The sequence below is a fragment of the Bombyx mandarina genome, chromosome 05 (genome assembly GCF_030267445.1).
Source record: "Bombyx mandarina strain Sakado chromosome 05, ASM3026744v2".
Classification (NCBI taxonomy): domain Eukaryota; kingdom Metazoa; phylum Arthropoda; class Insecta; order Lepidoptera; family Bombycidae; genus Bombyx; species Bombyx mandarina.
The window spans coordinates 13,865,900-13,892,580 of record NC_143212.1 but is presented as its reverse complement, the minus strand read 5'-3'; the positions used below and the strand labels follow the sequence as shown (position 1 = coordinate 13,892,580).

Below are 26,681 nucleotides of genomic sequence, written 5' to 3'. Positions count from 1 at the left end.
AATAACGTCCTTCTTTTTTTTAACGACAGGAGGTTTTAGTCGGTTCGACTCCGACAAGCCCCGCAAGCGATTCCCAGTGCAGGGCGAAAGTCCGGCGACTTCCTCCTGACCAAAATAGTGTTCTAAACATCAAATGATAATATAATGATATAGCGTGAGAGCAGTTAGTTGCTACCATTACCCTGCATATTTCTGCCGAAGCTATACAGTTGGTACTTAGACCTTATTTCGCAATGTGGGTCTTATCGTTCACGTTGGGACGATTCCGTAACCACTTAGTTTGTTAGACGTTTAATATGCAATACGTTTGTCTTCAGAAAAGGCTTGAAAGAAATCCTCTAATATTATTGATGTGCATGTATGCTAGCAACTCCTCACGGTGTATCTTTTGACTTGACTTTTAGCTGCTCTTTCTGATTTTTGATGACAATACAGAATTGCCTATTTCTGCCGTAAAGCAGTAATACGTTTCGGTTTGAAGGGTGGGGCAGCCGTTGTAACTATACTTGAGACCTTAGAACTTGTATCTCAATCATCTCATCTGGGTGGCGCATTTACGTTGTGGATGTCTATGGGCTCCAGTAACCACTTAACACTAGGTGGGCTGTGAGCTCGTCCTCCCATCTGAGCAATAAAAAAAAAATTCAATTAATTCATTAAACAGGTTACATTTGTTGTTTTTCAATGAATTCGTTCTATCCAGAATATATCTGCGTGGCAAATTATCACGTATATATTACGTAAGTTAATAATAATGTATTTCCATTTACGGATTGGAAAGGTCAGAAGCGATTGATATCGTATCTCTCAAGTTCAATGCTAACTAGTGCTCCTAGGCACGACTAAATACTTTTTGTCGAATTTTTTGTTGAGTTTCGATGAAATCGTAATCAAGGCGCAATTCGATATAAATCTGACTGTAGACATTAATAATAAACACATATCCAAACAGAAGATTCACGAGTTATAACGTAACCGCCAAAACTGTGAAATAACTAATTGGAAATATCAAAAATTGTAAAATATAAATATTCAACGTATTCAACCGAGAAAACCTTATTTAAATAGAATAAAAAATTGGAAATAAAGTCAAAAGTGACTTCACGATTTAATCAATAGCCAGGATCAGAGCCGTGATATGGATAGATCAACGATCGTTAAGACAAGAGAATCGAACCAAACCGCATCTCTCGTCCCAGGACATCGACAACATTTCCGCTGGGGAGGAGGGGTCCACCGAAGTCACATTTTGGTCGCGACCACCTGTCAACGTCATGCCTCTCGTGTATTTTGAAGCTGTAGAAAAAATTATAATGAAATAAAAACTTTCGAATGGATTTTTTTAGAGTTTCGCGTTCAGAATCACAAACACTATTTTTCATGTGTTTTCATTTTGTGTGTCGTTTTAGTAATTAACAAATTTTATATTTGGCGAAGTTAGCTCTATATAGTCGAACACCCTGTATAGTGCGATTAATAAAGTAGACAAATAATCTTTTCACTGCGTTTCCATCAATTCGCATTCCGTTATAATCTGAACTAATTTGATCTCGCCTTTAAGTGCGGAGAAAGTGCAGGGCATCGACATAGCTTTAAGAACCTTAATCATTAGAGGCTGGACAAACAATTGCTTGAGACTTTGTTATATTATGTATTCAACGGGATTAGAACCAGCATACAGTAGCTTCGCATAATACAAGCAATTACATAATAATATGTCAGACGTTTTATCTTTTAGACCACGATTTTGCTTTATTGCCCCTGTAGACAGACGAGTATGCCTGATGGTGAATGGTTACCGTCGTCCATGGACTTCAGCAATGCCAGGGACAGAGCCAAGCCGTTGTCCACTTTAAATTAATAGAGAAACACTGACTTAAAAAACTAATATTAAATATATTCTTGTTTATAATTATCGAAATTACACACAAGTAAAATATCGTCAAAATAAACACCGACCATGATTTGTAAGTGTTCAGATTATGTTCCGCATATTTTCGTAATTACCTTGATCTATTAGTTGCTCGCTCTAATTCACGGTAAAACATAGGCTAAAGAACCATAGAACTAAAGTATATTTGAGACATCCTTCACAAATTGTTTTGTTTACAGAATAAAGTGAACCCCAATAACATTCCTTAAAACGGCTTTATTGTCTTGCATTACACATATTGTCGCCGACTAAAAGCCTTGTCCTTTACTAAATAAATTTATGAAGCAAGTAATGGTATACAATCTAAAACAGTGCACATTCGCTGATATAAATCATTAAGCTTGACAACAACAAAACCATTTCACGCTGCGTCTGACGCAATTGTTCAGAAAACAAGCAATATCAAACATAAAAATCAACAGAAACCAGCCACGACCGCACAATACGTGTCATAGCGAATAAATCGCCTAACACTGACACTCCGGACAGAGACGCATAGCTCCACTGAAGACCTTACCGTCTCCTTTATCAATAAACAGCTAAAAGAAAGAAAAAAACATTTTAATATTGCACTCAGAGTAATATTTATCAAAATTACCCGCGTGGGACTTAATGCATTATCCCGCATTTCAAATGATGCTCACTCATTCTTCGCTTTTATCTTTACCAGAGGTCCCGCAGTAGTCGAAATTCGACTATAATTAATTGGAATTGTAACTTTGTACACTATTATGATTGTATTTTATAGTTCTCTAATCACAAACATCGCCAAGACTACACTATAAAAAAATATTAATAAAGACAAACAATATTAAAATTTAATCTATTCTCAATTTCACCACAGACGTCAAGATCAAAAGTTTGACCATAAATAGTATGGTGTGTGTAATGTTTTCTTTATTGATTTAATGTATTTTTATGCATTATTTAAAAAAAATATAAAAACATTGTGAACTTCTTCTCTATATTCTATATAAGTGTGGAAAATTTCATACGCGCAATTTTCGTAAAAAGGGATACAAAGTTTTTGCTTCACGTATTAATATACCTATAGATTAAGAGAGTGATTCGTGGGAGCTATGGCATTGGTAACGTTGTTTACATGTCTTTCTGTATCGGCGGTTAGGTACAAGGCCTTTGAGAGTGGTCACGCGTCATCAACACCGAATAATTACCATTGAATGGTGTTTTCTGCATGCGAACACACGGCTGCTGCTACGATGAAAACAATGTTACAATTACCTTGTCTTGGACCTCCGGAGATTTGGGTCCGCGCGTTATTAAACACAATGAGCTGACCTTAAACTGATCGTTAACGACGCCTAATTTATATTTTTTTTTTTTGCGATACAAAGTGAGATTCTCACGCAAAAATCAGACAGCGCGATGTTTAAATAATGCACTTCGGTAATTCGGAATGTGATAAATGGCCTAAAATAATTTGTTTTACTATTATGATTCTGATCTATGTGTTCGCACGTGGATACTCCGATCGACTTGAAACTTTTTGGCTTTCGTACCATCAAATTACGGGAGGTAACGCGTGATTAATCTTAACCAATAAACAGACTTAGAAAAAAAACTATTTGTATTCGATAGTATGAACATCATCGGAGCCGAATCTCACTAATTTGATGACAAAAAAGTTGTCGCAAGTGTAAGTTTTATAGGGCTGCCACATTAAAGATTTATTTTTTTGTCGTTATAATCCTAATTTAATTTTCTCTTTGTGAATGACATTTTAATATGATATATAATGATGATAATAAAAATATATTTTAATAAATTTTTGCAGTATAATTAATGAGACAAATATTATAGAATCAACTTGTTCGGTATTGATTGTCTATTTTTAGTAAGGAATTAAAATTAGCTTTTACCAGGCTAGATTGAATTTCTAGACCATACGTGTCTATGTTTTTAGTTATCTGCATCTTTAAAAGTACCTTTTACTAATTAATTTCGATATCTGATAAATAAACTTACAAGGCGATCCGGTAGCAATAAGGAACTATAAATGCTTCTTGATTTCGCAAATTACAGCAGTCGAACTTAATGCCCTAGATGATATTGAAGCAATCAATGGCTCCGTAATGGAGGACTTAAAACATTTTTTTTCTTTATTTCCTAGTCCTGCTACAGTCCTACTGGTGGTACGGCGTCTTGTGAGCCTACACAGGTAGCTACCATGACCCTCTAAAACGTGGGAGAAACATTATGGTATAAAACCGAGACTTAGAACTCATGTCTCAGCTCGTCTACCCATTTAAGTAATTAAAAAAAAATACACAAACAAACAACATGCCACATCAAAACAGCATGCCAAAGGCGAGTATATCTTATTATCGAGTTAAGTCGATAATAAGATATTTTCCTTTCCGGCAAAATACTTTAAAATTCTTAAAGTGTATATCAATATACTCGTAAATATAATACAGATGAATATAAAGGTTATACAATTATTTTCATGTTTATATTGTCGAACGACCTCTATGAAAATGTTGATATTGTATTATATAATAGCTTTAAAAACACGAAAATATGAAGATATAGAAGCCTCACTGTAAAATATTAAAATAAAAAGGGCCTCTTAGCAACTAACAAATGGCTGAGAAGCATCCTTGATATTGCTAGGCGAGATAATTTTATTTATAAATTAATTTCTATAACGGATTTAATTCCCATAAGACGCAACCACGACGGCCACGAGCCAACCGTAACTTTGCAGTAGCCATCATCATTATGTTGCGCAACAATGCAATCTTCCATCGATCTCAAGATATATTGCACCTCATTGCACTCAAACTGTACGTAAAACTTCCGACAAATCCCTTCTATACAGATAAGCTAGCAACAAATCAAGGAGCAATATTGGTTTTGTTCAAATCACTCCGGGCCTACGGGAATGAAACCACATTAGTGGATTCCCGCGATTTTCCGCATGGGATAAGATACGTTCATAGATTTTCTGCCGTGGTTTCGTGGTCAGGCTACTATTTATCGGTTCGAGAACTCGAATAAATCTAATGAGTAACGTATCTAATGTTTTCTGTATAGAAGTCGTGACATTTTAACGTGGGGACCCGGTCCCTTTAGTAGATATCACAATAATACACATCGTTCGTGCTGTAGTTTATCCAGATTTTAATTTTACCACGATTTCCGACATGTTCTTAACCAATATCTTCAAATATAAAATCTAGTTTGATTTTTGGACAAAATAATGTACGTGAAATTTATATTTTCCTGATATTTAGAAGATCGGACCAGTTTTGTTTTTTATTGAAGCAGAATTACGTTTTTTTTTTGTTTTTTTTATTGCTTAGATGTGTGGATGAGCTCACAGCCCACCTGATGTTAAGTGGTTACTGGAGCCCATAGACATCTAGCACGTAAATGCGCCACACACCTTGAGATATAAGTTCTAAGGTCTCAGTATAATTACAACGGCTGCCCCACCCTTCAAACCGAAACGCATTACTGCTTCACGGCAGAAATAGGCAGGGCGGTGGTACCTACCCGTGCGGACTCACAAGAGGTCCTACCACCAGTAAAAAAACTCTGGGCTCATTAAGCGACTTCCGAACATCACAGCGTGAGCGCCACCACCCACTTTGAAACTTCCATACGGTAAAACGAACGCTATCTTTGGTCCACGTTCCAATACATATTTATCATCGCTTCAATTCGAATTTCGTAATGAAGATTGAACATAACAGTCGTGACTCACTGTGGCATAACTAGACCACTAAGTCCAAAGCTACTTACCTATATCGCATTATAGAATTTTAAACTGGCGCAATTGAAGCATTAAAAATCGAGTAAGAGAAAATCGTGATCGTAGTTATGCAAAACGGTTTCAGTAAATGATAGCATAGGAACATGCGGTGTTGATCACACGAAATGCAGGTAAATGTTACGAAAACGACAATCACCTTTGAGTAGATCAAAAAATGGCTCTCGTATCAAACTTTTTTATTTATGTATTACGTGACACCACAGATAACTGAATAAATTTACAAATCACTCCATTTAACTAGCATTCACCATTGTCGGAACATTTCATTGGCATTCAAGGCACGGAATACAAAGTTCATCTGGATTCTAATGCCGTTTTAGCATGGCGTCTGCGGTATTTCTACATTTGGACACATCTTAAAAACTGATCTTATTTTAATCAACTTATTTAACGCTTTCAACTATCTTTTAAGGCAGTAGATTTGTAATAAATTTTATTAGATCTTTACTATATTGTTCTGTAAAAATTCATTATTAAATTTGATTTTATCATTTTTAATTTTTATGTCTAATAATTTCGGGAAATCTCATTTACCAGTAATTTTTCTAACTCTGTTTTTAAGTAGCTTGAATTATTATTTCTTTTTACGAAGCCAATCATTCTTCGAAATATTCTTTCATTGTGCAATCTAAAACAAAAAGACTCATCATCCCACGAAATCCATAAAAGCCTTTAAGATCACTTTGTGTTTGTAATAGCCACCTTGTACCCAAGCGTAAATTACTGTAATTACAAATTAAAGGTACTATAGAGTGTGCCCACAAATTTATAATTTAAAAATAATTAATTCATTTCAAAAGCTCGTGCGTGAGATACTTGGGAAATGCAGAAAATTATTGACAATCATACATAGTACATAGAATTCGTAGTAAAGAATTACAACAATCTATATCTATACTAATATTATAAAGAGGAAAGATTTGTCTGTTTGTTTGTTTCGAATAGGCTCCGAAACTACTGGACCGATTTTAAAAATTATTTTTCCATTAGAAGCCGACATTGTTCCTGATGAACATAGGCAATTTTTTTTTTTTTTTTTTATTTTTTTTTTTTGGTTTCATGTGTGTTTTTATGTTTCCGAAGCGAAGCGAGGGCGGGTCGCTAGTTATTTAATATAACTAATATGTAAATGTTTTGTCTGTTTGATTTGAATATTTGTCGACTTGTTGGCAGTGACGGTTTTAGCTATATATAGAACAAAATTAACAAAAAAAAAACAGCATTTTTTTATTAATTACATCTGTTTATGCATTTAAAGAACAGTTGAGAACATCCATCCGTTGTTAAGTGGTCACCGAAGACAAATTATTGTGAATACCTACTCGCCTATTTAGATATTATATGTTTTTGGGACTGAGTTCCTTCTTGCAGCCCGAAAAAAGTATAACAATAAAAAAACGACCCCAAAAACCAACATACATATTTTATATTGTTGCAATGATTTTGGAAGCACTACCCATTCACTTATGGAATTGAAACAAAAAAAATATATATAATTTATATTTACGATAAATAATAAAATAGTTCTATATATTATTTTCACTAATATTCCAAAAAAATATATGAAAAAAACAACTTTATTCGAATTTATTCACATTTTATGATGCGTTTCATTATTTTACAACGACTCTTTATTTTTAATTTTAATCACTACTTAATACAAAGAGACGTCCATTTCAAACGGGTATCCATAAGACACCTTTCCCTTTTTCGTTTTTATTCTTACATCTAAATTACGGCTGACGATCCCACGAGCTATGTGTGAGACCACAGTGAATAAAACACATATTCCTCCCCCCACTTTACGGCATGGGAACCACGACTAAATTGCATAAAGGCTCTCGAATAGACCAGAACGTGTGTTTTCTTTCGCGGTAAAAATATACAAGCACTGGAATGTTGAAGGCTATAGAGGAAGAGGTAGACCTAAGAAGAAGTGGATGGATTTCGTGAAAGACGATATGTGGAAGAGGGTAACGAAGAAATGGTATATAATAGAGGAGAAGGGAAGGAGAAAACATGTTGCGCCGACCCCAGGTGACTAGGAGAAGGGCAGGAGAATGATGATGTCGGGACAACGCGCGAACTTCAAATTCTTTCTAGAAATTGGCAATAGAGTTACCTATTGACTCACGCTCCATCCTACCACCAGTAAATATGTTTTTAGTGAAATCATAAACACATATCAACAATGGAATCGTTCGAGGCTCTCAACAATTGAAAACGATTTAGTGACGCTTGCGCACCAGCGTCGTGATGTACTTCGGATGGCAATCACACCGGTTCACGACTGTGTTCGACCTACGATTAACGCCGAACTAAATGCACAGAGTTTCATTACACCTCCACGGTAATTACTCAAACCTTCACTTCGTTTGACACACGATGACTCAGTGCACGCGAATGGGTGGCTCTAACGTTACCTCACTACGTAAAGGCAGATGTTACGTCAAAACACAAAGGTTTTAGCAATTAATGTATAGCTTCTAAGCTATTGTTTTTTTTTGGGGAGTAAAACTACCTTGACCATAGTTTAGATGCTCTGTGTGTTTAGTGCGAGTTTTTTAAAGTTCTCGATAGCGAAAAAGTTAACTAATAGAGTTCATCGTTTGCCTACGTTTGCCGCCAGGGGCCCTGTTCCAACTGCATACAAATTAGAGTTAGCTTTTATGCTAACGAGAAAGTTGAAAAACCTACACTTAGCACACTGTATTGCATACGATGATATCCTGGGCAATTTTCAGAGGTAAGGCGCGTTCATGAATGGTTTCGACGATGAAAGAATGTAAATTAAAAATTTTTATTGCGTAATTAAGAATTGCGGGTCGCCGTCATTTTGCTTTATTGGAAAACGTCATATGCTTTTTTTTTTTTTTTTTTTTTTTTTTTTTTTTTTTTTTTTTTTTTTTTTTTTTTTTTTTTTTTTTTTTTTTTTTTTTTTTTGGTCAGGAGGAAATCGCCGGACTTCCGCCCTTTTCTGGGGATACTGGGCGGGGTATGTCAGAGTCGAACTGACTAAAACCTCCTGTCGCTCAACAACCAACGTCCAAACCTCGCATGAGACAGAACTCATGACAAGGCAAAGGGGGGAAAGTGAAGCGTTTAGTGCGGAGCACATCTCTCCCATCACCCTCCCCCTCGGGACGCCGGACTGGCGGTCGTCGGCGCCACGACCACCAGCCCTCTCGGTCGGCAGACTGTCCGAAGCCCGCCTAGATGGCGCCGGTTAGAGTGGGTTACCCTACGGAATACCCCGCTGGGCCAGAACCAGCGTGGGTCGAGGATAGCCGGCCTTCCATCACCCGGATGCTCTTGCGTAAAACGCGTGCAGAGCAGCTTGCACGTCGTCTTCTTAGGCCCCCCTCGCCGGTCCCCAGACCACGTCATATGCTTAGGAAGAATAGACATAATGAAAACATTTTTTGAAGGACTCCAGTAAGCATTTAGGATCATGACCTTAGGAGCTGAGTCTGTCCATCTAGGTCACTGAAGATATTCGAAGACTTCGCAATAATACATTAAAAGTTAAACCAAAGTTGCAGTCAGAATTAGGAAACTAGAATCCACCATCTAAACAAAATTCCATTATTATGATTGACACTTCAAGATTTATTGTCTGTGATGTTGTGAATTTGACATTCTTACAAAAACCTCACCCAAAAAACTCTAAAACTTACCAATAGCACAGCTATTGGTAAAACATACAAAAAGAAAATCGGTTGACAAACAGAAAAGAAAAACTTTATTAATCCTTTATTTGGTAGTTAGTATAGTTTGTTTGTAATTATATCATAATACGAACAATAACATTAAAATAATATGTCTTGATTATTTTCACATTCAATAGACACTTTTTTTTCGTTTTTATTAATTAGAAAATTGTTAGTTTTGTTCATTATGTATTACATTTAAAAACTTTATTTGAATTTGATCTTTGAAGGTGAAAACCTTTTTTTGTCTTCTTCGCTGGGTGGACGAACTCACGGTACACCTGGTGTTAAGTGGTTACCGGAGCCCACAGAAATCTACAATGTAAATGCCGCTACCCTTGAGACATGAGTTCTAAGTCTTAGTTTTTACAGTACAATGGCTGCCGCACCCTTCAAACCGAAACACATTACTGCTTCACGACAGAAATAGACGGGCTGGTGGTACCTACCCGTGCGGACTCACAAGACGTCCCACCACCAGCTAAAAGCTGATATACTTTCATCACTCAATCGATATTCTCTCTCCTTTTCCTGCTGGTTTTCGTAAATTAAATTTCTCCTCTTTTTCGTGCAGTTCAAAGACCAATGGACATCAAGAACCGGCCCCGTATTCCAATTCCCGACGAGGATCCGTACAGCATCGCCAGTTCGAATGTCAACGGCTCCGGGTCAAGCGGCAGTTCAGGAGGCTACGGACTCGGCAACGGTCACAACGGACACGGAGTCGTCGCGGCTACTAGGGAGCAGCTGATGATGCAGATGGGTCAAAGGCGAGGAGAGAGACCACCTAATCTACCGCCCAGGGAAAATGGATATGGACCAGCTGATATCCCGAAGGTCAGTATCGTGCTTACGCGTTTCCTACAAAGGGGCGGATAATATTTAGTATAGTGTAGTGGTAGTATGTAGTAACACAATATTTAGTTCAAGGAGTACGGTAAACACTTAGAACCAGATGGCCTGTAATTATGACAATAAAAATGTACGTACGGATTCTTATTGTATAGATTTTAGTGATGAACGATCTCACGGTTTACCCGGTGTTAAGTGGTTATCAGAGTCCATGGACATTCCAACGTGCATGTTGATTATAATGTAACATCTATCCCATCCTTTATAACGAAACGCTTACTCGTAGAAATACGCAACCGGCAGCTCCTATCCTTGTAGCTCACATTCTGTACCGGTAAACTTACATTACTTTCTCATCAAAATGCGATTTTCTTTTATTTCATAGTTTTTTTCTTTTTCTTAAATTGTCGGACGAAGTCACTGCTATCTATCACCTATCTGGTGTGAATTGGTTACCGCAGTCCATATACATCAAACAACGTGAAAGTCGCCATTCATCTTGAGACAAGCACCTCTAAGTCTTAGTTTTACAGTACAACGGCTGCCACATTCGTCAAACTGAAACGCATTAGCGCTTCACGGTAGAAATAGACAGGGTGAAGGTCTCTACCCATGCGGGCTCACAAGACGCCGTGCTAGCTCTAAAATCATATATCAGCATATCAATCATTTTGCAAATCCTTCTAAGCTCTCATAGATTGAAGATTGCCCGTTAAACTTGTTTCCTGCCTTGTTTTCATTTTAATACAATAGATGTGGTTACTTAAGAAAAAGGCCACTAAAGCAGTTGCTATAGCCAGGTCTGACGCTCAGAAACGGTTGTATGCCGCTTTAGATGGACCTCGTGGACAAAAGGAACTTTACCGTATTACAAGAGCTAGAGAAGAAAGAGCGAAAGATATTAAGCATGTCAGATGTATGAAAAATGAGACAGGTAAAGTTTTAATGAGAGATGACGAAATAAAAGAGCGCTGGAAGATATATTTTGAAAAATTAATGAATGAGGAGAACGACTGGAATAGAGTGATTAATAGGAAGCCAGAGAACGTCGGACTTGTGAATGAGATTAGTATGTATGAAGTTAGAGAAGCAGTGAGAAGTATGAAAAATGGAAAATCGGAAGGACCAGACGGTATACCAGTGGAAGTATGGAAGATACTGGGAGAAGACGGATATAAGTGGCTGACTTTATTCTTCAATAAGCTGCTGCAAGAAGAAGTGATCCCTACGGAATGGAGCATCAGTACGCTGGTGCCCATATACAAAAATAAAGGGGATGTGCAAGACTGTGGCAGCTATCGGGGAATAAAGCTTATGTCTCATAGTATGAAAGTTTGGGAGAAAGTGATAGAAAAGCGATTGCGAGATGAAAGTGAGATCACCCAAAACCAGTTCGGGTTCATGCCTGGTCGCGGGACAACGGACGCCATATTTGCACTCCGCCAAGTGTGCGAAAAACATCGCGACGTGCACAGGAATCTGCATATGGTGTTCGTTGATCTAGAGAAAGCGTACGACCGAGTACCTAGAGCAGTTTTGTGGTGGGCATTGAATGAGAAAGGTATACCTGGTAAGTATGTGAGGTTAATCTGTGCCATGTACAGTCGAGCCAGGACGTATGTACGAACCGCCGCGGGGAATTCCGACGAGTTCAATGTGGCAGTGGGCTTACACCAAGGGTCTGCACTAAGTCCCTATCTCTTCCTGCTTGTGATGGATGCCTTGACATCGGAGATACAGGAAGAGCCCCCTTGGTGTATGCTGTTTGCCGATGACATAGTGCTCGTCGGAGAAAACGGGCTCGAGGTCCAAAACATACTGGAGAAATGGCGATGCAAGTTGGAGAGTGTTGGCCTAAAAATCAGCAGATCGAAAACAGAACATCTGTTCTGTGATTTTGGCGGTCTCTCCAATTTTGCACCCATTTCCCTCGACGGAACACCTTTGCCAGTATGTCAAGACTTCCGCTACCTAGGGTCTGTTATCCAAAGCGACGGTGAACTGGATCGTACTGTCAGGCACAGAATTGACGCAGGATGGATGAAATGGCGGCAGGTCACGGGCACCATATGTGACTCGCACATCCCTCTTCCCCTAAAAGGGAAGATATATAAGACCTTAATAAGGCCTGCCGTCTTGTATGGATCAGCGTGTTGGACAACGAAAGTGGCGGATGAAAGGCGATTGCATGCAGCAGAGATGCGAATGTTGCGATGGATGTGTGGAGTAACGAGAATGGATAGAATACGGAATGAATATGTTAGAGGAAGTCTGAAAGTGGCACCTGTGACAGAGAAGCTGAGGAGTGCACGTTTGGGATGGTATGGACATGTGATGAGACGGAATGAAAATGAGGTTGTTAAGAGAGTGTTAACTATGAATGTGGAAGGATTTAGAGGAAGAGGTAGACCTAAGAAGAAATGGATGGATTGTGTGAAAGACGATATGGGTAGGAGGGGAGTGAGCGAAGAAATGGTATATGATAGAAGAGTATGGAAGGAGAAAACATGTTGCGCCGACCCCAGGTGACTGGGAGAAGGGCAGGATAATGATGAGATGTGGTTACTGTATCTCATTGGCGAAGTAATTTTCAAAGTGAAAATTGCAAATAACTTTAGCACGTTAATGGAATTATTTTCATATGTTTTTTGTTACAATATCACACTTAAGTTTTACTAGATGATGACCGCTTTTTTTTTTATAACGCCATCTTGTTGTGTCTTTAAAGCGGTTAGTTGCCCTCAATTAAGAAAAATAGTATTATTATTCGCCAAGAGATGTCGGGAAGAGTTGATTATTGAAAACACGAATAAAACAACATTTTCTGAAAATAAATCATAGCTAGATCGATTTATCGCCCCCGAAATACTAAATTTTATGAAAATCGTTGGAGCCGTTTCCGAGATTCAGATTATATACATATATATTAATATACAAGAATTGCTCGTTTAAAGGTATAAGATTACTAGTCGCTTCATATAGAAACGCTATTAGTTACAATTTAAAAACTTAGAAGTACCAAAATGATAATTTTAATAATTAACATTTTGGCAGTTCTCAATGTTTTTAATTTGAATACAGATATTAAAATTCGAACAAATAAAACTAGTTATTTTCCTAATCTCAAATACTAAGACCAGTAATTGGTAAGGTTGATTCACTACATTTATATGTATATATTTCATTAATAATCTCGAAACTTTTATAACAGCTAATGAATCAATAAAAAATAAAAAAACATCAGACTTGATAAGAGCCATCTTCAAATTGATCCATATGGAGCGATCACAAAAACAAAATGAAAAAATCTTGTTTTTAAATCGACTAAATATTCATGAAGAAAATACATATTAAATTAAAATTTTACAGAAAATTACAAAACTTATATTAATTTATAATGCTTGTTTTTTTAATTCCACGATTATTTAGATGCTTTTAACATTGAACATTTTTGAGATAATAACAACTACAAGATATTTTTATGTATTCGAAATAATGCTTTATTGATATAATTTTCCAGGTCATATAGTAAAAAATAAAACATACTCGTCTATAAAACAAAATTAGACCACATTAGTCTCCCAAGCGAATAAAATATACATTGCGATTTTCAACTTTACGCTAAAGTTGATGAGGTTAACAATGAAAGATGGAATTTAAATTTAAACAAAATGTAATGTTAAATTTATTTCTCCTTTGAAAGCTCGGAATAAAACCGCAGCTCATAAATAAAATAAACACTAACCATATCGTATTGATAAAGTCTCAATTTATGCTAATTGCAACTCCGAAAATAAATGCAGGCGCTTTGTGTAATTCTAATCTTATTTTATTTATTATCGACGTTTCTGAACATTTGACTCAATAAACAAATAATTATATTTTAAGGGAGCATTTATTAATTACATTGACTTGGCGCACAGTCGTTATTGCTCCTGATGCTCCTCCTCTTTTACTGGTGGTAGAACGTCTTGTGACTCCGTACGGGTAGGTACCACCACCCTGCCTATTTCTGCCGTGAAGCAGTAACGCGTTTCGTTTGGAAGGATGGGGCAGCCTGAAAACTGAGATTTTGAACTAAGATCTCAAGGTGGGTGGCATTTACGTTGTAGATGTCTATGGGCTCCAGTGACCACTTAACACCAGGTGGGCCGTGAGCTCGTCCACCTATCAAAGTAATAAAAAAAAAACAAAAGATGATGCGTGGGTCGTTGGCTCTATTCTCACATCGGGCTAACTATACTGTTAGTAGAACCTCTTGTGAGTCCGCGCATGTGGGTACCACCACCCTGCCTATTTCTGCCGTGAAGCAGTAATGCGTTTCGGTTTGAAGGGTGGGGTAGCCGTTGTAACTATACTGAAACCTTAGAACTCATATCTCAAGGTGGGTGGCGCATTTACGTTGTAGATGTCTATGGGCTCCAGTAACCACTTAACACCAGGTGGGCTTTGAGCTCGTCCACCAATCGAAGTAATAAAAAAAAAATACATTAGTGTGATAAACAGTTTATTTGGTCTCCGTATCTTCCTGTGCATTATGAAAATATGTTTTATTACATGAATCGAAAAAAAACCGTGACTGTAATATTCTTAAAAAAAAAATTGGTAAAAAAACACCGTTTTTATGTACTGCAATTAAAACAACGTATTTAGATTTGTTCAATACTAAACGGGATCCTATATTTATACTAATTAATCCTAAATATATTCAGTCTTAGAAAGTATTATTAGCATGAAATCTCTAAAATTACATCACCGTCCCAAGATATCGTCAAAAACGACTAATTATGCACAATTAATTCGTATAACTCCGTATTAAAACGTTGAAAGTGGTATATTTAATCCATCTCAACAAATCTCACGACATTATTATGCAACTTATTATTTCGGTTGTGCCACAATTTTACTATCTTGTTCGCGACCTGAGGCTTTATCCGCCCAAATATATCTCTTACTAGCTGACCCGGCAGACTTCGTAGTGCCTCAATCGATAAATAAAAGACCTAAGATTTTGTATAAAATAAACTTAAAACAAAAGTCCGAATCCGTCCGACGGGGGACACATCAAGGGAAAAACAGAATTATTATTTTTATTTAATTCCGAGCATTTTCATATTGTCTACCTTTTAAACCTTCTCTGGACTTCCACGAACAATTCAAGACCAAAATTAGCCAAATCGGTCCAGCCGTTCTCGAGTTTTAGCGAGACTAACGAACAGCAATTCATTTATATATATATATAGATTACGCAAGAAACGCGTTTATTTATGAAATAACATAATAATAATCTAATAAGTTCTCAATATAAAAAATATAAAAAACGAGGTGAAAGTTCAATACGATTAACGCTTGTCGATTCGTAATTCTTGTCCGACAGTTGTAGACAAGGCGTATTGCAACTTCAATGTCGAACAATGGTAGCCCTCGGCGGGATATCAACTTATCTTAGATCTCATCTATGTAGTGTCCGAGATAAACGATTGTAAGCGTTCACTTTAGTTTGTTATTTACTTAAACGCTTCGTTCTCTTGGACGATCCTTTGATATTATACAAATGAACTGTCTTTTGTGCCGGTTAGCCTTCACTTTTAGAGCTTACACGTTGAATGTACTAGATTAGCTCACGGTACACGAGTGCTGACGAAGCCCGTTATATTGTTAGGAAAGTTATAATCACGTAAGTTTTGAGTTGTGTCATCATTGTATTTTACTGGTGGTAGGACCTCTTGTGAATCCGCACGGGTAGGTGCCACCAACACGCCTATTTCTGTCGCGAAGCAGTAATGCGTTTCGGTTTGAAGTGTGGGGCAGCCGTTGTAACTATACTGAGATCTTAGATCTTATATCTCAAGGTGGGTAGCGCATTTAAGTCGTAGATGTCTATGGGCTTCAGTAACCACTTCACACCAGGTGGGCTGCGAGCTTAGTAACCCAACTAAGCAAAAAAAAAGGGTACTCTTCAAACGCTAAAAGTAAAGATACTGTATTGATTCATTTTTATACCTCTTAATATTGTTTTGTTATTAAATCCTTATTTACTATCTAATTAAAGTCATACTCAACTGTGAAGTCTACATAATCGTGAATCTCAATTTGTGGAAGACTCGGATACGCTTTAAAAAAAGACGTATTCTATTTTGGGTGGTTCAGTTGGTAAATTCTCCGATAAAATAACTAGATTGTATTCCAATTGCTCATAAATCTGACTACAATACACCATAAATTTGGATTTTATGTAATTTATCAATGATTTAATTATTAGACGAAGTATTTGCATTGTGGGAATCAAACTATTTAAACAAAGTAACTCCTACTGACCGCGAAACGGCTAAATATAGCACTTGTGATTTACTTTTGTTAATAAAATGTTTATTTGCAGACATTATTAAAGGTTACTCATACATATCAGACCGTGAAAGTCGCTACTCAACTTAAGACATGAGCTTGAAGTCGATATTGTATTATATATATGGGTTTTTCCATTATTTAAATGAAATACATATTCGCGACAGAACTAGATAGAATTTTGCTACCTATGCGTACCAAAAACAATTTATTTTATTACAGTAAAATAAAAATATACCTTAACATCAATCTTCTTATCTTGACAAGGCGGTAAGATGTTAATGCACTGACAATTTTATTCTATGACACAATATTTAAGCTGTGTAAGCTCGTGCTTTAGCACGCGTATTCGGCATTAATCTTGTCTAGATTTAATGTAAGTTTTATTATATCTGTCCGTAATTTTTATTTCTAATACTTATATAATACAAAAAAAAAACAATTTTTTTTCTCGATCTGGCTTTGACTATAGTCAATTGCTTTTGATCTATGTTGTCAATGTGCATTGTGTTAGTAGGATTCGATAAGCCGTAAGGTTATTAAAAATAATAATTGGAAACAGTTCGTTTTTTTATTTTCCGCCTTTACAAAGAAAATATCAATAGTAAAAAAGAGAAAATGTAACAAACACATCTTTAATGAACCGTAATGTATCGCAGATAAAAAGGTATCGTTTGCAAAAGAAATACGTTCATAATACACATTTTAGCGAACTTGTTATTAATTACATATATTAAAATAAGATAGAAGTAACAAATAAAATGTAAAGATTTTCCTACTATAACGAAAATTTATTCATGTTAACATTATACCTATGATAATGACAATACAATTTAAAAGTACTGTTAATTTAATGCAAAAAACTGCTTTATCAAAATTACAAAACACGATGTTGTACCTCGTAAAAATCTTTTAGTGAGATTTTTATATAATAATGAAATTCTTGATTACTTATTTTCAGCCGGATTATGATGACATCGAGGCTAACGGTCGCGGTCCAGCGCAGTTTCCGAGAGGAAAATCAGACAAAGGCAAAGAAAAGAAATATGGTAAGCATACTAATAAAATATTACAATAATCTGACACTAAAACCCAAACTATTACTATATATGTATATAGATTTATATAATAATTAAATTCTAATTCATATGTTAGTTGATTGAGAGGAATCAAATAATTATTGGTTTCTGTGTAACACTATATATTCACGTTGCAATCTAATTTTGGCTAGGCAATGACTTTACAAACTAATCTATCAGAGTAAGACAAAATACAATAATTAATTGAAATAAGCTATGAATATTATTGGCAAAAAGAAGTCGTAGCTTGAGACGACTAAAAGCCGAAGACTATTTGCTTAGCTGTAGTATGCTCTATTGGAGACCAAAATCATACAGTGAATCGAAGAAAATTTATTAATTTCCTTTTTACCCTATGTATATTTTACCCTATACCTAGGTTTTGTTTGTAATATCATATTTGTGTGAAACCCCCCTTCACATAATCTACTGTTAACTAAGCTAGACTTAAACAACTTTTTTTTTAAAAGAAAAATGGGATTTAATTTTTATATAATTAATAAAATTAAATTTGATTGGACGCTCGACTCAAACGTTGCTGCGAAATAATTATCTATGTAATTCATAAAAGTAGAAACGAAAAAAGAAGGACCTTTAAGAAAAAAAAAACTGTTCATATTGGTATTTATCAAATAATATTTGGATAGGAGAGGATTGAAAATTTGTCAAAGACAATCATTTCCTAAGTTTACGTGAAATTACACGAGTAAACAAACGATATAAATAAAATATTTTAAAAGGAACCTACAATTTTGCAGGAACGAAATCCCTAAATACCGAAATCCTTTCGTTAATTAGTCGTAGGAGATAAATTCACCTCATCAGGAGTGGTACCACGTGTTCTGTCTTGCTCAATGGGCTATTATAGTATTTAAAATGGTCAAGTTTAAAATACGCCTCAAGAATGGTAGCTCGCTTCACCCGCCTTATATGGACAATCTGCGCCTCATAACTCCTCAGCGTTCGACAAATGGCCACTGAATTACAAATACTCGAGTTTATTTTGTTTTTTGACCTAGTAATGTGAGACAATGTACGTTAGCTAGTGAGAGGTCAGACCGGCTACTGATTTTTTTCTCAAGGTGTGTGTGTGTACCTCAATGCTCTTTGCAGATTACTTTGGAATAGAGGGGTTTCTTAATTGATATTTTTAAATAATTAATCATTAAATAATCAATAGCTCGTGAAGACGTACCGTGGATAGTCCTCCCTAGTACCAAGTAGCTTAGTAGCCTGGGTAGTCCGACGATCAGTTGAAGGTCGCGAGAATTCGCTGGATGCAGGTCGCGCAGGCCCGGTCATTTTGGCGAGGCTTGGGGGAGGCTTATATCTAACAGTAGACTTCTGTGGGCTGAAAGATAGAATCATTAAATGCCGACACAAAAGCACCAGATAACAATATTTTTATAATTACAAAAGAAACAACTTTACCTATTTATTCAGGCTACTTTTGATTGCGTATGTGAGAGAACGAACTTTTGGCCCATCATGACCCATTTAGTATTAATCGGTTACTAGAGCTCATAGAGATTTAAACTTTACTTTCGCCACTCGCCTTGAGACATGACAAAGTCACATTTGTATGTATAACCGGTATTTCAAGAAATCTCTTGATCACTTCAGTGGTTACACGGAACGAAACAATTTTTGTTGTTCGTTTTCTCATACTCGTACTAATATTTATTAACTATTAATATTTCCCAGCCCACTGAGTTTCTCGTCGGATCTTCTCAGTGGGTCGCGATTCCGATCCGGTGGTAGATTCTGCGAAGCACTGCTCTGACTAGGGCCAGTGTTAGCAACACTTCCGGTTTGAGCCCCGAGAGCTTACCTATACGCAAGGGTGAAGCTGAAATAGCCTCTCAAGGCTATCAGCATAGGTAGGAAAAAATACTAATGTTTCTAACAATTGTTTTGCCAGATTGTCAGAATATTTAACAGAGACCGCGTTAAATACGTTTCTTTAATAAAAAATATTTTCTTATATACGCTCTAAGATAATGTGAATCTATGGCATAAATCACGAGATTAACCTTTATGCGTTACACTTCACAATGAGTCGTTGCATCGCGTTCATTCCGAGTGTCCGTGGATCGGCCAAACACTCGCTGACAACGCGAATTTATAGCCCGGACAGACAATTTATACGAAGGTACGGACCAAGTGTGAACATTATATCAAACACTTGACACAACATCATTTATATAGGATCGTTGTCCACGTGCCTTGCAACGATTTATGAGGCAAAACGATGTTAGACGGTCTTTAAGATAGACTTTAGGTTTGAATATTCGGTAGGACAGATGGCAAAGTTTTGAATACGCGTGTCTTAAGAAAATGAGATGAATCACAAAAAAATAATTTGTAGATATTGGACAACATTGCTCATGACGTAATTACTACTACTTCGGATTCCGCATAGTGTAGACGTAATGGAATAATAACAATATATTTTACGGCTTAATCGCGGCTTAATCTTTTACGGCTTTTCTGGTCGAACGGTAATGATCACGAAAACTGTAAAATATTTGAAACGTCCGAAATTATAAAATAAAAATTGACAAAAGATTAAACCGTAAAAGTAATTTTAATGAATACATATCAATTTTAAATATATTATTATATATTATAGCTTTTTGTTAATTAATTGTAATGTTTATAGTGCCATTGTAAGATTCAGTGTTATTTATTACGCTAGCTAGTGTTGCACACAATATATTCGCGCAGCTCAGCTTTTATCTGTTTTATTAATAAGATAAAAACCAATACAAAAATTTTTAAAAAAAAACATTAATACATCAAAAATACCAAAAGTATTTAGCAATCAAATGATTTAGATCAGAGATCTCTCCTGTCACTTCGAATTTTGGTTACCTTTTACGCTCTATCACATAATAATATGAGTGATTGGATTTGACGTTTTTTATTCACGGTCTAGGTTTTCACGTATCGTTGCCTTTGACGTTTTAGTGACGTAAAAACTAATACACAAAAACAAAACAACGGTAATGTAATAAATCATTTTTACAAACCCTTTTTTTTACAAACCACCTAACCTCAAATTTGAAACTGTATTGAGTCTGTGAAACCTAATGCATTAATGAGATCCTATAATAGGTATTTTGGATGCAGACTCAATAATATCAATGGAATTTCAATTCAATTTATGGGTTCAATAAATACCGACTTTTCACGTTCTCCCCGCACCTCCGAGGCTTTTGACTTCGCCCAGAACCAACTCAAAGGTTACGCCTAGACAATGCCCTGACGTTTTGCAATGTTGATCGCTTTGGCATTTGAACGTATCCTTGATATTTGAAACGACTGTATTCGGATCCAGTCTCGTGTAGGATGCGGATATATAACAGAACTGACATGTTCATTTACTTTGACGGGTTCTTTATTATTATTATTATTTTCATATACATTTTCTAAGAAATGTTTTTTTTTTTACCTATGCTGATAGCATTGAGAGGCTATTTCAGCTTCGCCCTAACATGTGAGCTCACGGGGCTCAAACAGGAGTGTTGCTAACACTGGCCGTAGCAAGAGCAGTGCTTCATAGAATCTACCACGGGATCGGAAACGCGACTATCCGAGAAGTGGGTTAATTCGCTCGTCGAGCCCTTCGTCGCAAGCGACGGGTTCGACGAGGACGGTGACCGGTGCTTGTGGTACCTAAGAGCACCGTTAATGGGTAGCAAAAAGAAATGTCCAGAACGTTTAGCGTAACGATTAGTTATTTACATAATAAACTTATATATTGCTATAACTGGTTTGATTTGTTTATTTTCAGACGACCCCTACTATTGCGGGCTACGCGCCCGTGTGCCAAACTTCGTGAAGGCGAACGGAGCTAAAGTCCTCCCGACGATGACGGAGCGGCTCACGCTGAAGGAGGTGCCGGTGCCGAGCAAGCGGTTCAGCGTGGCGCACCCCCACGGCGCCCCTTACCCCCCGCACCCGCACATGCCCCCCGCTGCTCTCTGGCACGCGCGCTCCTACGAAAGCGGAATCGGTGCGTACAGACCCCCTCGGAAAGAGAAGCTCATGTACCAATTCTATCCGAACAGGGAGCCCAGGCTGCGGCCGCTGATCATCCAGCAGCCCCGCTAGTACATGTACAGACTAACCCCGCACTTTAATCCCACCGCCTCGACGCGGACTCTTCGCTCCAACTCTTGGTATTTAAACGTTTCTCTTATTTGGACGCCTTCGCTTTGTAGCACTCCGCCTCTAAGCTTCTCTTCTGCACTCTTTGTTCTCACAACTCACGTTAATCATTATAATTCCTCATGTTTCCTTCTTCGCACTAAGGCTTATACTTAGCTGTCACCATAAAGTAGATACGCTTCTTGAAAACTATACGAAAACATTTCCGGCTAGGTTTTAATAGACGTCATGCCCATTAGAAAGTGTCTTCGTCATAACAATAAAATAACAACCTAAATAATCTTGCAGACGGAGATCATTACGATCCATACGCGTTGTACGGGCGGCTTCCGGTGCCTGGTCGTGGCTTCCCTCCGCCTCCCGCGCCTCATGCACGACACATGTTCATTGGAGATTGGGATTAAAGTGACCGACAACTTGACAACACGACTTGACCACATTAGATCATATGACGTTGGGATATTTTCACATCGAAATATTATAAATACCAAAATCAAAACGTTGATTTCAACCTGAAAAAAATCTTAGAAACATGACGATTTAAAATTGTTTTTTCACGCGACAAAACGATTTTAAATTACTATGGTTTAATTTTTAGATAATTTCGACAATGACTAAAGACTGAAGTCTTAAATTTTAATATGTTTTTCAACGACGTTCTCGTTTGTGATTGGTGTGGCAATATCTCAAAAGTAATACGTATTGTAAATAATAATCACTCTTGTAAGTAGTACGTTTTGTAATGAATAAATAATTCAACGTTGGAAATTTGTTTTTACTGTATACAAAAATTTTAATTGAAACGAAATTTTGCAATGAGGAGATTTTATTTTCAATTTGCACATACATCTCTTACAATGTGTATTTAATATGTTAACCTAGTTTACTAAGTTTAAACCTTAAGTTAACTATCACTGCCAAGTTATTTAACGAATTCTTGTGAAACAGCATCACATTTTTTAATAAATAATTTCATAAGTTGTGTCAATCCTAGTCAATACAGGGTTGGGAATAATTTTAGATGTAATTTTTAGATTTTTAATAAAAACCTAGCTTTTTTACATTTGTATCGTTTTTGTACTAATTATACAATTATTTATATTGAAAATACTTTGCAAAAAACAAATGTAACAATTAAATTGCATTTTCCTCGAATAAACGTATTATGCATTTCTTTTTTAAATTATTTGGTTCAATTGAATACAATATTTATATATTATATACTTGAAACCACTAAAATATTAAGTATAATTTTTTTGGCTTGTGTATATTTGTGTATACCATTTTGTAAGAATCAAAAACATTTTAATATATCTTCTTTTAAGTAAGTTCTTTTGTAAATAAACTAATTTTCGTTTTAAATTTTTAAGATTGTATTCATTCCTAATATCTCCTTCAATACTCAATTATTAATTCTTAATTCATAAATTACAATGTAGTTGAAGACGGTGTTAAATAATTTATTATTGTCACAATTACCTTAATTAGTTTTAAATTTGTATACAGTTTTAGTTTAATATCAATATTGACGAATATGATTAAGAGCAGTTCCTTGAAGAGGTATTGCCGGATGATTTCCGTGGCTTTTCTAGAGCGGAAACTTAGTTTCTAGTGACGAAAAATATTCAAAATTAAGATTTCGAGGTGCTACTGACGTTACCATATTGTATCTTGTTTATTATTATAGATAAATATAAAGATACGTAAATAATTCATTGATAGCTATTTTTTTTTTTAAACGAGACATTTCATAAGCATTTTAAGCATCGACAAGATATATTTTTGTAATGATTTTACTATATACGTTTATATCACATGTAATTTGTAACTATAATATAAGAAAAAACATAAGTTTGATATTAAATATTTTCCATTATTTGGAAAAAAAACATCCAACAAACAAGATCAACATCCAACTGTATTTTGTATTTTAGGGTGTTGGTTCACGAATAACATTATTGTTAAGAAACATGTATATGAATAAAGTTACATTTATTTTAGTATAATATTATTGTTTTATTTTATTTTAGTATTACTTTATAATGGAATTACATTCCGTCTGTCGTAATATTTCGGTAATGGCTTCATTTTTTAATCGAAAACTTGTACATTACATTATTGTCTTACACTGTACATTGCTAAATCGATTCAACCAAAAGCTGACGTAATCTTGTGCATTTTGTAGTTTTGTAAGGATACCACCTTACTTTTTAGTTACTAATGTCATTCGTGTTAATATTATCAGAATACAAAATCAGAATCTTTTCACTCAAAATTATAATATAAAAAATAAGAACATGACAAGCACTTCAATTTGCTTCTCTACATAACCTAACTAACCGTAAGCGGTAGATAGGTAACCAGCAGAAGAAAGGGAATAAGAGAAAAAAATCTACGGCTCATTATTACGGCCCTTATAACAATGTTATCTGTCGGGAATTTACGCGGAATAGGTACCGATGAAGAGACATTGTCTCCACTTTTATTCAGATAAAAGTTATCTTCAAAGTCAGTTCAGGGAGCGTTTCCCTTTCCTACTGGTATTTTGTAAATAAATTACAATTATCTTAAATAATCTGACGTGAATATTTTAAAATTAAAAGAATATAAGATGGTAGATGACAAAAAAAAGATTAGTTCACGAAACTTTTGATTTAAATTTTATTAACCAAGTACATAATAATATTATAACATTCTAGTACCTAGGTTGTGTGCTTTATTTCATTTGGTTTGTTATAGTCACCAAGGCCTATCCATTTTTTTATCAAATATTTTATATAATACCTGGCTTCGATAAGTTCTTCAGGATCGCCAGATCTGTTTGAAAATAAATCTCTGCAATGGGATGCACGTGGAATAACTTTTGCCGGAGCTTCATAAGATAAATCTTCTAGAATACTTAATCTATGATATGGGTCTAGCTCACCGTTAACAAATACCACCTTTGTTACATTAGGAGTTAATCCACCATACATCATATTGGTTTCCTTAACCCCAGCCTCTATTCTCTTTTCGTCAAACTCCGGATCAAAAGTTTTAGTACACATTTTATAAAACAGATCCATACTTATATTATCAGTAAAAGGATGTTTGTTTGATGATGTGCTCGGAAAGTAACTGAATTCAGTACAAGTTTGATATGTCCACGAAACGAGCCAGTCTATTTCTTTCGTGTTTTGAATCATTTCTTCAAATTCATAATCGTAACAGTTATTTTTAGTGTGGTAAAAAACGTTTTCCTCTTCTTTAGAAGAAAATACAAGAGAGGTATTTTTAATATCTTCGCAATACGTCTTGATGACATCTGGGTTCCCGTATTGTGCAATGTACATAAATGCAGAGCTTTTATCCAAAAAGAATAATTCCTGATTTTCGACTTTCGTCATATCGGTGTCTTCACAGATGTACTCCTCCTTTTTAAGTTGTTTAATGCCATCTACTGTTCGAAATCGTTTCTCGTATCTAGTAAAAATTTCATTAATTTTCTCCATACAATCTTCAGTACCGTGTTGTTCAAAATCATGGCTGACGTGTTCTAAATATTCGTAGAAATCTTTCTTTGCTAATACCGGAGCGCTACTAGCTATAGCAGCATTAATTAAATTGGGATACAGTAGTCTCATCCAAGCAGCCAAATTACCTGCGTATGATCCTCCAACAACAACAATTTTCGAATTTTCATATTGAGGTTCCGATTTGACTGACTCCAACAATCTAGCAGTATCCGCGAGGGCTTGCCTTGAACTTAGGAACTTTAGATTTTCAGTTGTGAGTTCTTCAAAAGGCTTGCTCTTTCCATAGTATCGGTGTTCAGATAGTAACATAGCCCCGTTTGTTTCCTCGGCTAATTCATACAAAATACCAGTTTGAAGAAATACCTGACTTGCTTCACCCTCACCGTACATAAACAGGTATATAGGGCCATCTTTCTTCCATTTATCTAATCTTTCCATATACCTCATATTCCAAGTATTTATATTTATTTTATCGAAATGATCTAAAGGCTGCTCTATCCATTTGAATTTGATAGACGATGTATCAAATGACGTCAGCGTTGAATTTATATCTTGAAGCAAATGTCTGTACCCATTTCCGAGTCCGTTCAATACAAATCCAAAACCAACACTAATACAAGCGAGAACTATGTTAATCCCAATAAAGAACATGTTTATCCTTCGCTATCGAGTTGTTGATAATGTTAAACACACTAATGCAAACCTACATTTTATATGTGTATTTTATACCATTTAAGTGCACGTATCTACGATTTGAATAGTATGTCTCTCCATGCTAGTTTCCATGTAACTACATGCGGGCCTATTTACATAATTATATTTTAAGACATTTATTTAAATAATTGTAAATAGGACAATAGGAATAATATTTTATTGACATAGATAGGCGGATAGCTTTACGGGTCGCCTAATTGCTAAAACCTGCTATTCAGGTACCAACATCATTGTGAATATCGGTGCCTATCTTATCGCTCAACGTCGAAGTCTCAGTTTCATAAGATTAACAGCTACCGTTGAAGCCGGAATACATTATGACTGTGTCAAAGTGTGATACAACAAAGAGAGAAACACTTAGGATTGTGGCGTCCCATCTGGAAATAGCTGACAGGCACACTGTAATAGGTGCTTTTCACCTATTGTAATTAAAATTTAAATGTTATTTTCTCTTAATATAAAAGCCCATAGCTACCAGATAACAGGTTCAAAAGGAAAATTTGGCCTTCATAACATATAGTATTACGAGCAGACCCGGCCAAACGTTGCTGTGGCTAAGGC

The 26,681-nt window shown here is 35.9% G+C and overlaps 2 protein-coding genes across 4 annotated transcripts in view; one reads left to right on the top strand and one right to left on the bottom strand.

Moving 5' to 3' along the window:
• exp (expansion) overlaps window positions 1-23,897 on the top strand; it is a 150,678-nt gene extending 126,781 nt beyond the window's left edge. For 2 of the 3 annotated variants that reach the window (XM_028174117.2, XM_028174115.2), the window contains exons 7-10: window positions 10,017-10,279; window positions 17,601-17,688; window positions 21,515-21,736; window positions 22,180-23,897. In XM_028174117.2, coding sequence (XP_028029918.1) covers window positions 10,017-10,279; window positions 17,601-17,688; window positions 21,515-21,736; window positions 22,180-22,295 — 689 coding nt within the window. In that variant the 3' untranslated portion in view covers window positions 22,296-23,897. Of the gene's footprint in view, window positions 1-10,016; window positions 10,280-17,600; window positions 17,689-21,514; window positions 21,903-22,179 lie in introns of all 3 variants that reach the window. The other variant, XR_016323170.1, reaches the window with a different exon arrangement.
• Window positions 23,898-24,593: 696 nt separating this feature from the next.
• LOC114242783 (putative serine protease K12H4.7) lies at window positions 24,594-26,381 on the bottom strand. The gene has a single exon (XM_028174046.2). It carries the CDS (start codon window positions 26,055-26,057, stop codon window positions 24,594-24,596), a length of 1,464 nt encoding a protein of 487 aa, XP_028029847.2. The 5' UTR covers window positions 26,058-26,381.
• Between the last annotated feature and the right edge of the window lie 300 nt (window positions 26,382-26,681).

Coding starts and splice junctions, on each gene's coding strand:
- LOC114242783 (XM_028174046.2), bottom strand. CDS start 26,057: ATGTTCTTTATTGGGATTAACATAGTTCTCGCTTGTATTAGTGTTGGT.